Here is a 12,555-nt window from a genome sequence, read left to right as displayed (position 1 = left end):
CAGTAACACCTGAACACTCTTACCACTCCCTCCTTCTGGGGACCTTCTCTTCCTGGCATCTGTGGCCCCACACTTCTGTGTTTCCTTTTACCCAAATCAGAGATGGGTTTAACCAGCTTGGTGAAAGACAGGAAAAACCCAAGAGGCTCCTGTTCACACTCAGAGATGGCAGCAGCCTGACATCTCCTCCAGCCATTATAAAAAAGAGGTAAGCACAACCACAAACTCATCAGTGTCATACGCCTCAGGACAGGTTACCGTGTACTGGAAACCCCCGTGCCCACAGTGGGACAGCACTTGCCAATGCTCTGTGCCTACAACAAAGGGCTTTCCAGAAGACAAGGCCCAAGCCAGCCGCACGTGTGCCTCAAATGCCTGTGTCCTTACCACACTGGCCACGTCTGTGGTTTTCTTAGGGACATTGATCAGGTCGCACTTCTTATTCGCCGTTGGCTTGCTATCCAGAATGTTCTTCTTGACCACCTTGAGATCCCTGTTTTTGCCTGGAATATACCCGTGCTTCAAAGAGATGAGGATCGGATCTGCGTTCTTCCCCTCAAACCACTCTTCTGCCTCCAGCGCAGCCTCTGGCCCCGCTGTGTCAGGATACAGGTCATCTTGGAAAAGGTCAGACTACAAGAGACATTGAGGGAAACCCTTAGGGTAAGGAAGAAAGGTCTGGGATTTTTTTGTTTTAGCTTTTTGATTTTTTTAAAACATGGATTGTCTAAAAAACTGGGCACTCACCTTCCTGGGAACAGTCATGATAATAGGCTCACACTTTCTCTCATGAAGTTTGAAGAATCTTCAAAGGGGAAATAAAGGCAAAGTCACATTAAGTGAAATAAGAGGCTGAGTAACAGGATTAATAACTCCTTTCCTACAATGCTATATGGGTTATAAAGTGATTTTTTTATCCATCACCTCATCTGGTCCACCCTAGGAGTAGGTAGAACTTAGTGTTCCTATTTGACAGATGAGAAAACAGAAGCTAAGGGTACCTATGCTAGGAAATGGTAGATTGTAGACAAGAACCACAAATAGGGGTCTGTATAGTGTGATGACAGTCAAACTCCAATTATCTGGGAGCAGATCGACTGTGGTAGAAATAATAGCAGCACTGATAACGATTCATTTGTGAAAATGTTACCATGTCAACAGAGGACAACACACATCTATTAGAGAGATCTACAACCTAGGTACCAGGTCTTAGCCAGCTTGTGGTGGCTGAACACTTAGCAAGTATAAATAGGATTTTTAAAAAAATTTTTGTCCCTGCCTGTCCCCCCGATTTCTAAATATGATTTTTAAAAGGAAAAGAAAACAATCCTAGGAATAACATTCTGGCATTCAAACAAACCACATCATGCATAATACTCAAGAAAAACGTGAAATTACCCAAAATATGGGGAGAATGGGAATGGAAAGCAACTTGCACTGTAACAGAGAAGAGCAGTGCAAGTAGCTTCTGACTGGGAAAAAAGGGGTAACATTTTTATTTGCACCCTACAACAGGACTAAACAAACCAGAAGCTACTTCTTCTATGATGACCCTGATAAGGCCAAAGTGCTTTTTCTTCAGTCAAGATGAGGAATAATCAAAAATTCTCTCCAAAGCCCTTGGCAAGAGAGGTAGCCTTAGTAAGCATTTTGGCGAGATCACCAGTCAAACGTCCAGAGTGCAAGGGGGGAATAAAGCGCAGGTGTGTTACTGGGGAAGTGGCCGCTGAATTGCAAGAGTTTAAGTCAGAAGACATACTGCCATCTCCAATATCCACAGCCAGTGAAACTTGGTTCTCCTGGAAACCTGCAGCCTTTGGCACTTGAAAATGGGTAACAAGATCTGGGCGTGAATCTGGTCAAGACAGCCTGAAAGATTCGTTGCTCCAGTGCACAGGGGAACAAAAGGTTGGCAAAGGTATTTGTGAAACCACAGTCCTCTTTGAAAGCACAAATGTGACAAACCTGCCTATTCACTATTGCAGCCAAAGAGAGTCCTGTTTAAACCTAAAACATTTTTAAAGACTGACTTAATGAAGAGTCTGCAGTCGGTATAGTGGTGACTGGCCTGGGTTTGACTTCCAGCTCTGCTACTATAACTCCTGAGGCTGTGACAACTTCACCAAGCCTCAAGTTCCTCATCCATAAAATGGGAATAAAAATAACACCCACCTCATAGGATTGTGACAAGAAGTAAAAGAGGTAATCCATGTAACATATTTAACCCAGTGCCTGCCACAATAAATGCCTAACAAACAATAAATAGGATGTGTCCTGAATAATTATGCTTTTAGTTTTTTAAATTTTTGGACGACAGTAAAATAACTGTGTTCCCAAAATACCAGATGTAATTTTAAACTCAGATTCAGTCTACTGTGAACCACAATTTGATTACTTTGGTTTATACCACAACTTTAAATTATCTGTGACAGTTTTCCTTCATTACACCAGCTATTTTTTAAAAACCCACAGAGGTAAATATAAAAATTCTTTTCCTTTTATTTTGAAAGACGTAAATATCAATTCTTTGATCATGTGACCAGAACATCAAACTTTTAAAAAGTCCATATAAACACAGTCTTACACAAATGTGTGGTATGACCTTATCCGTGGTAATGTGGTGCTAGCTATTCCGCTGTCTGCAATGGTCAGTGGTCACTGAGTCTCATGGGGTACCTTCTGTTGACCAGCATGAGAAAAAGCTTGTCCCTTAGAAAGCCCACAAGTGTTACAGCATACAAACATTTTTAACCACTTTGGGACCAGCGTCAACTATCATCGACTGCCACAGATGAACACTCACAGCGACTTTAGCCGACAGCTATGATATGACTTCTCTAATTTTTCATTTATCAAAATAAAATTGTGAACATTTAAACATAATGTAATGAAAACATATAGGTGTATGTTACCTATTCTGATTTACATTACAAGTAAAGCTGCCTGTAAAGTAAAACAAGCTTTCAGTGCTTTAAAGCTTTCCTCATCACACAAGAGCACAACAGATTGGTCGTCAATGCACAGCACAAGCTATCGTGTGGACTATGAGTGCCGGCTGTGGGCAAGGTTTCGAGCCAGTAAGCGCAGTCCTGAAGTGGTTAAAAATGTGTGGACAGAGAGACAGAAATTGTATATGACACTGCTGAACTTTCTAAGTCAAGCTAACCCATCACCCCAGTGAAGGATGATCTTTGGTTTCTCTAGTTTAGAATCAGTGGGGTCTACAATCTAGTTTGGAACTTGGTTCTTCCCTGGGTACAGGAGGAAAATCTGCTCCTTTTTCCATGTCTTAGCCAGGCTCTCCTCTGCTTGCCCCCCAGGGAACACCGGCCACAGCCTCAGCTTGAACATAAAGAAGGTTTCACCATGTCACTAAGTGTGCAATACACCGCCAGCTATGCCACTTAACTGCTGCACCTCCAACGGTATGGGCAGGAAATGAGACACTAATTCCACACCACACACAAGGGGAGAAAGACTTAGGCATTACAGAACTACTTGTAGCTGTCTTGCTCTGGTCCTACATGGATGGCATAAACAATTGAAATACTTAATAATATCGATTCTTTACCTGGCAATCTCACATTTATTAACATCGAGTCCCCTCTTGGGCATGTAACCCATCCCTCTCTGAGGCTCCTTGCTGCTGAATGTGTTGAGGTAGTGGACATATGGGGATTCATCCGTGATCTCAAAATAGCGGATACTGCTGTCACCCTATAAGAAATCAAAGACAAGTCAGTGTTTGATGTTAACTGAAACGCCTGGATTGAGTGGTATCTCTCTCCTCTATGAACCCAGCATTAGCTGGTACCCCACTTCGGTGGCTGACCTTTTCTTCCTCATTAAGAGGCTTGCCTAAAGCCTATGACAGTTTCTTTGCCTCACACAGTAAGCCCTCACTATCAAATGCTAGCATGCCCTTTCAGTGGTCTCCTCGGCCTCCTACTGAAGGCTCTAGTTTTACTCTCCTGAGTTTAGACACGAGGCCAGGGTTAGGACAAAGATGTTAATGCCTCTGCCAAACAACTGCATTGCTATTCAACTTTAAAAAACAAACAAAGACCGGCGGCTTGCTGACAGTGCAATACTGCCGTTGGTAGTCACTCACAGACTCACAGACACTAATACCAGACACTTAGACGACACTAAAAAGTGGGGTTTTTCTAATTAAGAAACTCAGTTTCAGGGAGAATCCGTTAACTTCAAAAAGGAGTGCCATCTCATTGCAATGTATGAAATTCTGATTATCTTGCTTGGAATGGTTCTCACGATTTCCATTTGTCTCAGTGGCTTCAGATTTCTAAGGCAATGGAAAAGAAGCTAATCACATACTAGTCGTTTTCTGCATACCCAAAATAATTTTCTACCTAGTGTTGTTAGTATCTATGTAACTGCTCCTTGTGTTTGTTTTGATGCAGTCATTGGCAACAACGGTAAGGTGCATGTACTTAACAGCTGTTAACATCAGTAAAATGACTCCAAGGAAACAGACAAGATCTCAGTTTCTAAGGAAATGGCCTGTAAGAATGCATAGCAGATCTGCAGCATACTTAATCAACTATGAAAAGTAAAACATCACCAGCTTTGCACAACAAAGGGCTATCTAACAGGTTTGGGGAATACAGCAACAACTCCATTTTTATTAATTCATTTATTTCAACTACTAAAAGTTCTAAGCAAAATTGAACCTACAAAAGCATAAGGTATTTTGAAGTTACCAACTACAGAAATGAAATAATAATAAAGCTACCAACAGTCTCGTTAGGCTGAGAGCAAAAGGCAGGAGGAGTTTGATGTGGAGTCTTCTTATAACAGCTGTCACCCTGACACTTTAGTCAGGCCACATGCCTTTAAGCCCAGAGCCCTAACACTGAAGCCCAGGAGTAACAACCCTCTGGAGAGTCTCTGAAGCCCTCAGAAGCTCGCAAAGCCCATTCTCTTTACAAGTCCATGGCACACAGTATTAAGTACATACATGCTCAGTAGGGCTATCTGACAAATTTCAGCATGAGATATGGCCAACTGGTTATTCATCTCATCCCTGATACTAGTTCAGATAAATCTAAAATCACCAATCAGGCAGTATTGTTAGGTGAAGGCATGTCCTCTTTTTCTCACTAGACTTCCTTGAGTGAAGCACTAGCCCTAACACCCCAGCTCAAACCCTACTTTGGTCAAAAGTACTAAACACGGCATGTTATTCCCGCACAACTGGCAAGCCACACACAAACAGTCCAGTCTGAAGGCCTAAAACATACTAAAATTATCTGTTCTTAGCTTAAGACACACATACACACACACATACACAAATTAGAAAAATTTAAAAGACACAGTATGTTGCCCATCTTTTAAATTTTGGTAGGACAAACTTTCCTCTTATAGGATTAAATTTACTATCAAACATCAAAATTACTGCTTACCTTTCCACATAAGTAAATGATACTGGTGTCTGGGTCATAAAAAGGCAGCAACACTCCATTGCTAGTGTCCATTTCATGAAGAGCGATGGGTTCCTGCATATTTTTCTGGGAAAAAAAATATATAAAAAAATTTTAAAAATATATATAAAATGTGTGTGTATGTGTGCATACATTTTTAAGATGAATTTTTATAACCTTATTGTAAATTCTTCTGTCCCTAATTGAGCCATTTTCCTAGAATAATGAAAATTTGCACATTGCACATACAACATTCATACATGTAAATACCCACAGGGATACACAAAACAGGATCCAACCCACTGAGAATTGTGTTGCTTTGACAACATAATTAATGTATCCATTAGTGTGATTCCACGACAAAGCTGAAAGGGCCCTTCTCCTTTGTGACTTTCTTTTTTAAAAGTACTTTTTTTTTTTTTTTTGAGACAGAGTCTCACTTTGTTGCCCAGGCTAGAGTGAGTGCCGTGGCGTCAGCCTAGCTCACAGCAACCTCAAACTCCTGGGCTCGAGTGATCCTTCTGCCTCAGCCTCCCGGGTAGCTGGGACTACAGGCATGCGCCACCATGCCCGGCTAATTTTTTTTATATATATATCAGTTGGCCAATTAATTTCTTTCTATTTGTAGTAGAGACGGGGTCTCGCTCTTGCTCAGGCTGGTTTTGAACTCCTGACCTTGAGCAATCCGCCCGCCTCGGCCTCCCAAGAGCTAGGATTACAGGCGTGAGCCACAGCGCCCGGCCTAAAAGTACTTTTTTATTATAAAATAAATATATGTACTTTTAAAAAGTTAAGAGATATAAAGAAGAACATAAAGATCATCCCATATTCCACACTTCTGCACTCCAGTGGGTGGCAGACACTATTTACCAGTGAGGTCTATTTCTTTCCAACACATATACAACACAGACTGAGATCATATTATGCATACAGTTTAGTAATTTTCCTCCATTTATGCTAATTAAGACATTTCCCCAAGCATAATTATTTCTATTTAGACATGTGAGCATATTCTTTATGAAATATAACTAGTTCAGAACTTATTTCACAAATCTAAAACAGTGGATTTCTTGTTCATTCTTCTTAAAAAGTATAGTCAATATAGATTCCTTGGGAGTATCAAGAGTGCACTTTTGAAAGACATTTACCATTAAGGCTTCAGTGAGGATAAGAACTTCACATCCACATCCAATTTAAGACAAGGAGGAGTTTAGAAAACTACACTGAGAATCCTATAATCTACTTACCAACCTGAAAGCCCACTCAGATCAGAGAGAAAGCTATAGAGAAAGCAAGCAGAAAGCTGGAAGGGGCATACCGGGTTCCAGAGTGCCAGCTGCCGCTCGCTCATGCGGCTGAAACCAGTGGTGAAGACGTTGCCGTCAGCCAGGAAGATGGCCCTCATGGGTCTCGCCCCTTCGTGCGCCTTCTCCTTCTCCTGGGAGAGAGCGAGCAAAAAGGCAGGTCACACACAGCCAAACTGCAGGCAGGAAAGGTGAGTGGGGAGACACGAGCACCAAGCCCGACCGCAGACCCACATGCCCTTCACGTCCCCCTGGAGGGAGTCAGGGATCACTCATCCCTTCTCCCAGATAAGGAAACACAGAGACACTAAGTGATCTATCTGATCAAGGCCCCTCAGCTACCTGGCAAGAGTGCCAGGATTTGACTCAAAAGCCTCACTCCTTCCACCACATCCTGCTGCCAACCCAAGTCCACACACTGCAAAAATAAAACACACGAAAGGCCTCTGCCAAATGTTTGTTTCTCAAGAGGATAATAACCTGAAGGTTGGATATACCCTACAATTTCTACCAATATCACAGCACACACAAAAAAGCCTAGTTTAGTTAACCCCTTCCTTAACTTCATTTGTTTAATTAGTAAAAGCCGCACTAGCAGTAACCCTTGGAACATTCTGGGTGGATAAAGCACTTTGCACGGGGTTGGGCAAGCCCCCAGTGCTCAGTAAGCACCAGCTACGATCCCTGCCTGGCCCTTTAGAAGAAATGCTGCCAAAGAACAACCACATCACAGGGAGGCTTCAGAGTGCAGCTGAAGTGAGACATTCTTGGAATCAACATTTGCAGTTTCAATCCTGACTAAAGTCCCAAATGTCCATCTTTTGTCAGGATATGTGATTTTGTTGAGGCCCAGTTTGGGTGGCAGAAATGAAGACACTGAGCCAATGAGAGAACATGCTGCATCTCTGCAAGGCAGATGAAACTCACAGTTGTTTCTGGAACAGGGTGGGGATCAATTAATCACTACTCAGGACTAAGCCATAAGACCAGGAATGCAGTTGACTGGTTTAGCTGATCCAGACGTTTTAACTCTTAAGGACTCTGGTGAACTGATAAAAACTATTTCTTTGTGAAAAATGGCAACCAAGTGAGAGAAGACTTGAGTAAAGCTGGAAATGTACAACACTGGAGAGGAGTGTGATTGGGCAGGTAGACAGAAGACTGTATGAGCCTTTTCTTATTCACAGTTGGCATCTGCACACAGCAAGGGCCCCCTGATCAGTACTGCCGCCTGCCTTAAAAAGCAGAAAGTTCACACTCTCTGGAGTGCTACAACTACTGGGGGTTTTGTCCTAGGAATACTCACAGCGACAATCTCTTGTTTCCTGGGATCAATTACTCTCACTTTCTTGTCTTTGGAAGCTGTGCAGATCAGACTGCCATTCCGGTTCCAGCTCACATTGTAAATCATGTCTGAATGCATGTCGTCCAAGTTTATAAGGGCTTCACCTGTCCCCACATTCCAGATGATGATGGCATTATCACAGCCTAAAACAAACAAAACCATGTCCCTCAAAGATTAGAAACACCTGTATAACATATTCAAGAAAACTAGAAATACAATGAAGATATACATATATGTAGAAAAGAAGGTGTTGATTATAAGAAGCCCTGCTTACTAGGAGTTAAAAACCAAAATGACAAAGAAAAAAGATTTACATAAAAGAAATAAAAGTATTAAAGGAAAAACACAGCTTGGTAAGTTTGGGTTCATATGAAATAAACAACTATACAAAAACAAAGCACTACACCAAAATAGAATCTTATATTTTTTTAAAGAGTTAACTGGGCTGGTGGACCCAAGTGTTTTCAAGTTTCCTTTTCTAATAAAACAAGCACCAGAATGAATACAGCTTATTTCTTTTCCAAATGAACTAAAAATAAAGGATTTAAATAACTGCTTAGGGCACTCAACAAAAACTTTGGGTGGCAGGTATTCAAATCAGTGGGGCTACAAGACATAGCTTTGGTGTATTAAAGTGTGTTGAGTTACAACAAGGGGAGGGAAATACGAGGACTTGGCCTGTTTGCTCACAACAGATCTTTATCTTTAAAAGGGAGAAAAATAGGCCAAGACTGCCCTGATCGTGGTGAGAAGCCAGAACTGTAATAAAGTAGGCACGTGGATTCAGAAACTGATCCCCTGGAGGCCTACAATGTCCACTCAGCCACCACCCTCAGCTTGTCAATTTCATCCTTCCTTCCTTCGTTCAAGGGTCTGTCCCAAGCACCCACACCTCTTTAAAAAGAGGCACCATGTGTTGCTTCCATGACATTAGCTCAGGAATGCCACAAACTAAGGGAAGGACATCCTAAAGGTGAATTCCTGCCAATAAAGCAATTTGCGTTTTGGAAAAATTAGCTACTAACACCCAGGATACCTAGGTTGCCTAAGGGTTAGAAGTAGGAAACTGGAGAAAAGCACAGAGCAGTATGAAGAGTTGGAGCTAAGATCTGGGATGAAGAATTAACCCTTCCTCTGCCTCGCTCCTCTCAGGCAAACAGGTAACTCCAGCCAGGGCGGATGGGTCATGTAGTCTTAAAATATTCAGAACACGACAACCACCCATCTTCCTGCTCATCAAAGGGAGAACAGGGATCAGCTGCTACTGCTGCCCTATGTTTAACCTAGATGAGAAGGTAGCAGGAAATTTTCCATGATGGAATTCCACCTCTGGAATTCTTTTCCCCTCCTGGTCAGACAGGTTGAGTGGAACATCAGAAGGGATCCCAAATACAGTCAATGGGGATTATAGAAACAGTACCCTACAGAGTGTCCTTTTTGAAAAATGGCTTGGTTTCTCGGTACCTGGCATTAAATATTTTATTTAACTCCTTATAAGTCATAAACATCTTCTATTCCTAGTTAAAAATTAAACTGCCTGCCTCCTTTTCACTAGTGAGGGGAAAGAGCCTTAAAAATTCTACCAGTATTGCTTTTTTCACAAACTAATTTTATTACACTAAAACCTACGTACAACATATCCATTTTAAGTACACATTTGATAAGTTTTGACTCATGTAGCCTCAACCACAACCAAGATATAGAACATTTCCGTCACCCCACAAAACTCCCTTGTACCCTATATACTGGTTTCATAAAAGAAAAGAAAATCTCAAATTTTGGACAAAGGAAAAGATTTCTGTAAGATAAATTTAGAAACTACTCGAGTGGGAAACCAGTAAGAACACAATCAGAAACAATATCAATGTCCAGAAGGAGGGAAAAAGCTGAGGTATATCCAGGCAATGGAAAATGATGAAGTCATTAAGAATAATGTAGGGGCCGGGCGCGGTGGCTCACGCCTGTAATCCTAGCTCTTGGGAGGCCGAGGCGGGCGGATTGCTCAAGGTCAGGAGTTCAAAACCAGCCTGAGCAAGAGCGAGACCCCGTCTCTACTATAAATAGAAAGAAATTAATTGGCCAACTGACATATATATATAAAAAAAAAAAATTAGCCGGGCATGGTGGCACATGCCTGTAGTCCCAGCTACTCGGGAGGCTGAGGCAGAAGGATCGCTCGAGCCCAGGAGTTTGAGGTTGCTGTGAGCTAGGCTGACGCCACGGCACTCACTCTAGCCTGGGTAACAAAGCGAGACTCTGTCTCAAAAAAAAAAAAAAAAAAAAAAGAATAATGTAGGGAGAACATTTAATGGCACATTTAATGAATACTTAGTGCCACCCAGTGCAGAAAGCAGGTCATGTGTACAGTGCATGAAACCATCTCTGTGTGTAAAATAATTTATGTACACACACAGAAATACCTTCTGGAAAGAAATATCAAAATGGTAATAATGATCTTCCCTTTGGGTGGTGGAATTACAAGTGATTTTTATTTTTTTCCCTTTAGTCTATCTGTTTTCTATAATATGCAGGTACTACTTAAAATGAAAGTATTTTGTTAAAAGGAAGGCGCATATTTGCCCAAACGGAGTTCACCCCAATGCTGGCAGCAACTAAACCTAGGGCCTCTGGCTCCCAACCAGATATTCCTTCCACCACATCGGGAATAACCAAAACTGTGGTTCCCAGAGGACTTCAGCAGAAACCATAAACCTGCTGAAATTATAGGCAAAAAAATATGTATCTGTTCACTTTTCTCAGCTGAAAGCCCAAGCTTTCATCAGATAGTCAAAGTGGCGTTGAAACACACACACACACACACGCACGCACGTGTGCGTGCAAACACATGTATGGGTTGGGGAAGCATTGCATCTCGACGCTCCTCACCATGGTTTCCTAATAATCTGATCCAAAACAGTATAGCACATAATCAAAATGCACTTGCTGCTTCCCCACACAGAGAGCCGTGAGCAGTGAGGGCCAGGGCAGGGGGAGGACTGCTTAGCCCCTACCTGCACTGAGAAGCACGTTGCGAGCCGTCGGATGCCAAGCCACAATGCCGACTCTCTTTGAGTGGCCTTCTAAAACCACCACAGGTTCAGTTAAGGAAAGGGTGAGTCCATTTTCTGGGATCTGCCATACCTGTGGAGAAGAAGGAAAGACAAGCCATAAGAAAGCTATTGCCTTTCATTATCACATTTACTGTGGCCATCCAGTTCAAAGTCTTTACACAGACAACATACAGTGATATTTACATAAAAGGCAAAATATTGTGACATGACTGTGGTTCAGTTATTTTGAAAATGTAATATGATATTAAAGGTCAAGATATCAATAAGGGATATAAAGAATTACCTCTTGGCTTTATTTAATATTAGCTGGGATTTTATTTTAAATTCCTTGTTAAGTTCAAAACTCTCCAGTTAGAAGCAGCAAAAAAATACAAAATGACTGAGGCACTCATAGAAAGAAGCATTGGAGTGAAAACTCTTAGCTAAGTCTGTGAATCTTGAGGGGACTGTGCAGTTTTTAAAACATTATTTTCCATAATTTTACATTTAGAAAATGAAAATGTAATGTTTTTATAACATGTACTATAGAAAATAAACCTTACAAAAGAAAAAAGATAAATTGGACCTTATCAAAATTAAAAACTTTTATGCTTCAGGAGACACTATAAAGAAAGTGAAAAAACAACCCATATAATGGGAGAAAATACTCTGCAAATCATACACCTGACAAGGGACTTGTATCTAGAATAGAGAACTTTTACAAATCAATAATAAAAGGACAAATAACCCAATGTAAAAATGAGCAAGGAATCTAAACAGACATTTCTTCAAAGAGGATATACGAATAGCTAAAAGGCCATGAAAAAAATGTTTGACATTATTCATTACAGAAATGAAAAACCAAGATCTCACTTCACATCCACCAGGGTGGCTAGAACCAAAATGACAGATAACAACAGGTGTTGACAGGGATGTGGAAAATCAGAGCCCACGACAAAGCTGGTGGGAATGGAAAATGGTGCAGCCACTTTGGAAAACAGTCTAGAAGTTCCTCAAATGATTAAACACAGAAATATCACATGACCCAGCAATACTTCTAGGAATAGATCCAAGAGAAATGGAAATAGATGTCCACACAAAAACGTGTATATTGCAGCATTACTCACAACAGCCAAAAGGTGGAAACAGCCCCAATGTCCATCTACTAATAAATGGCTAGACAAAATGTGGCATATTCATACAATGGAATATTATTTGGCCACACAAAGAATGACCACACTGGTACATGCTACAACATGGGTGAACCCTGACAATGTTATGCTAAATGAAAGAAGCCAGAAACAAAGATCACATATTGTAGGATTCCACATACGCTTCATGTCTAGAATAGGAAAACACAGAGAGACAGAAAGGAAATTAGTGGTTGCCCCGTGTTGGAGAGCAGGGGAGGGAAG

The 12,555-nt window shown here is 41.3% G+C and overlaps 1 protein-coding gene across 1 annotated transcript in view; it reads right to left on the bottom strand.

Annotated features, from left to right (window-relative positions):
• CORO1C (coronin 1C) overlaps positions 1-12,555 on the bottom strand; it is an 81,480-nt gene that overhangs the window by 3,029 nt on the left and 65,896 nt on the right. The window contains exons 4-10 of the mRNA XM_012756590.2: positions 11,102-11,231; positions 8,052-8,233; positions 6,760-6,879; positions 5,424-5,528; positions 3,572-3,717; positions 748-805; positions 388-633 (exon numbers count right to left, since the gene is read on the bottom strand). Of these exons, the coding sequence (XP_012612044.1) occupies positions 388-633; positions 748-805; positions 3,572-3,717; positions 5,424-5,528; positions 6,760-6,879; positions 8,052-8,233; positions 11,102-11,231 (987 nt within the window). The remainder of the gene's footprint in view (positions 1-387; positions 634-747; positions 806-3,571; positions 3,718-5,423; positions 5,529-6,759; positions 6,880-8,051; positions 8,234-11,101; positions 11,232-12,555) is intronic.

The sequence above is a fragment of the Microcebus murinus genome, chromosome 22 (assembly GCF_040939455.1).
Source record: "Microcebus murinus isolate Inina chromosome 22, M.murinus_Inina_mat1.0, whole genome shotgun sequence".
In the NCBI taxonomy this organism is placed as follows: domain Eukaryota; kingdom Metazoa; phylum Chordata; class Mammalia; order Primates; family Cheirogaleidae; genus Microcebus; species Microcebus murinus.
This window is presented reverse-complemented; position numbering and strand designations above follow the sequence as displayed.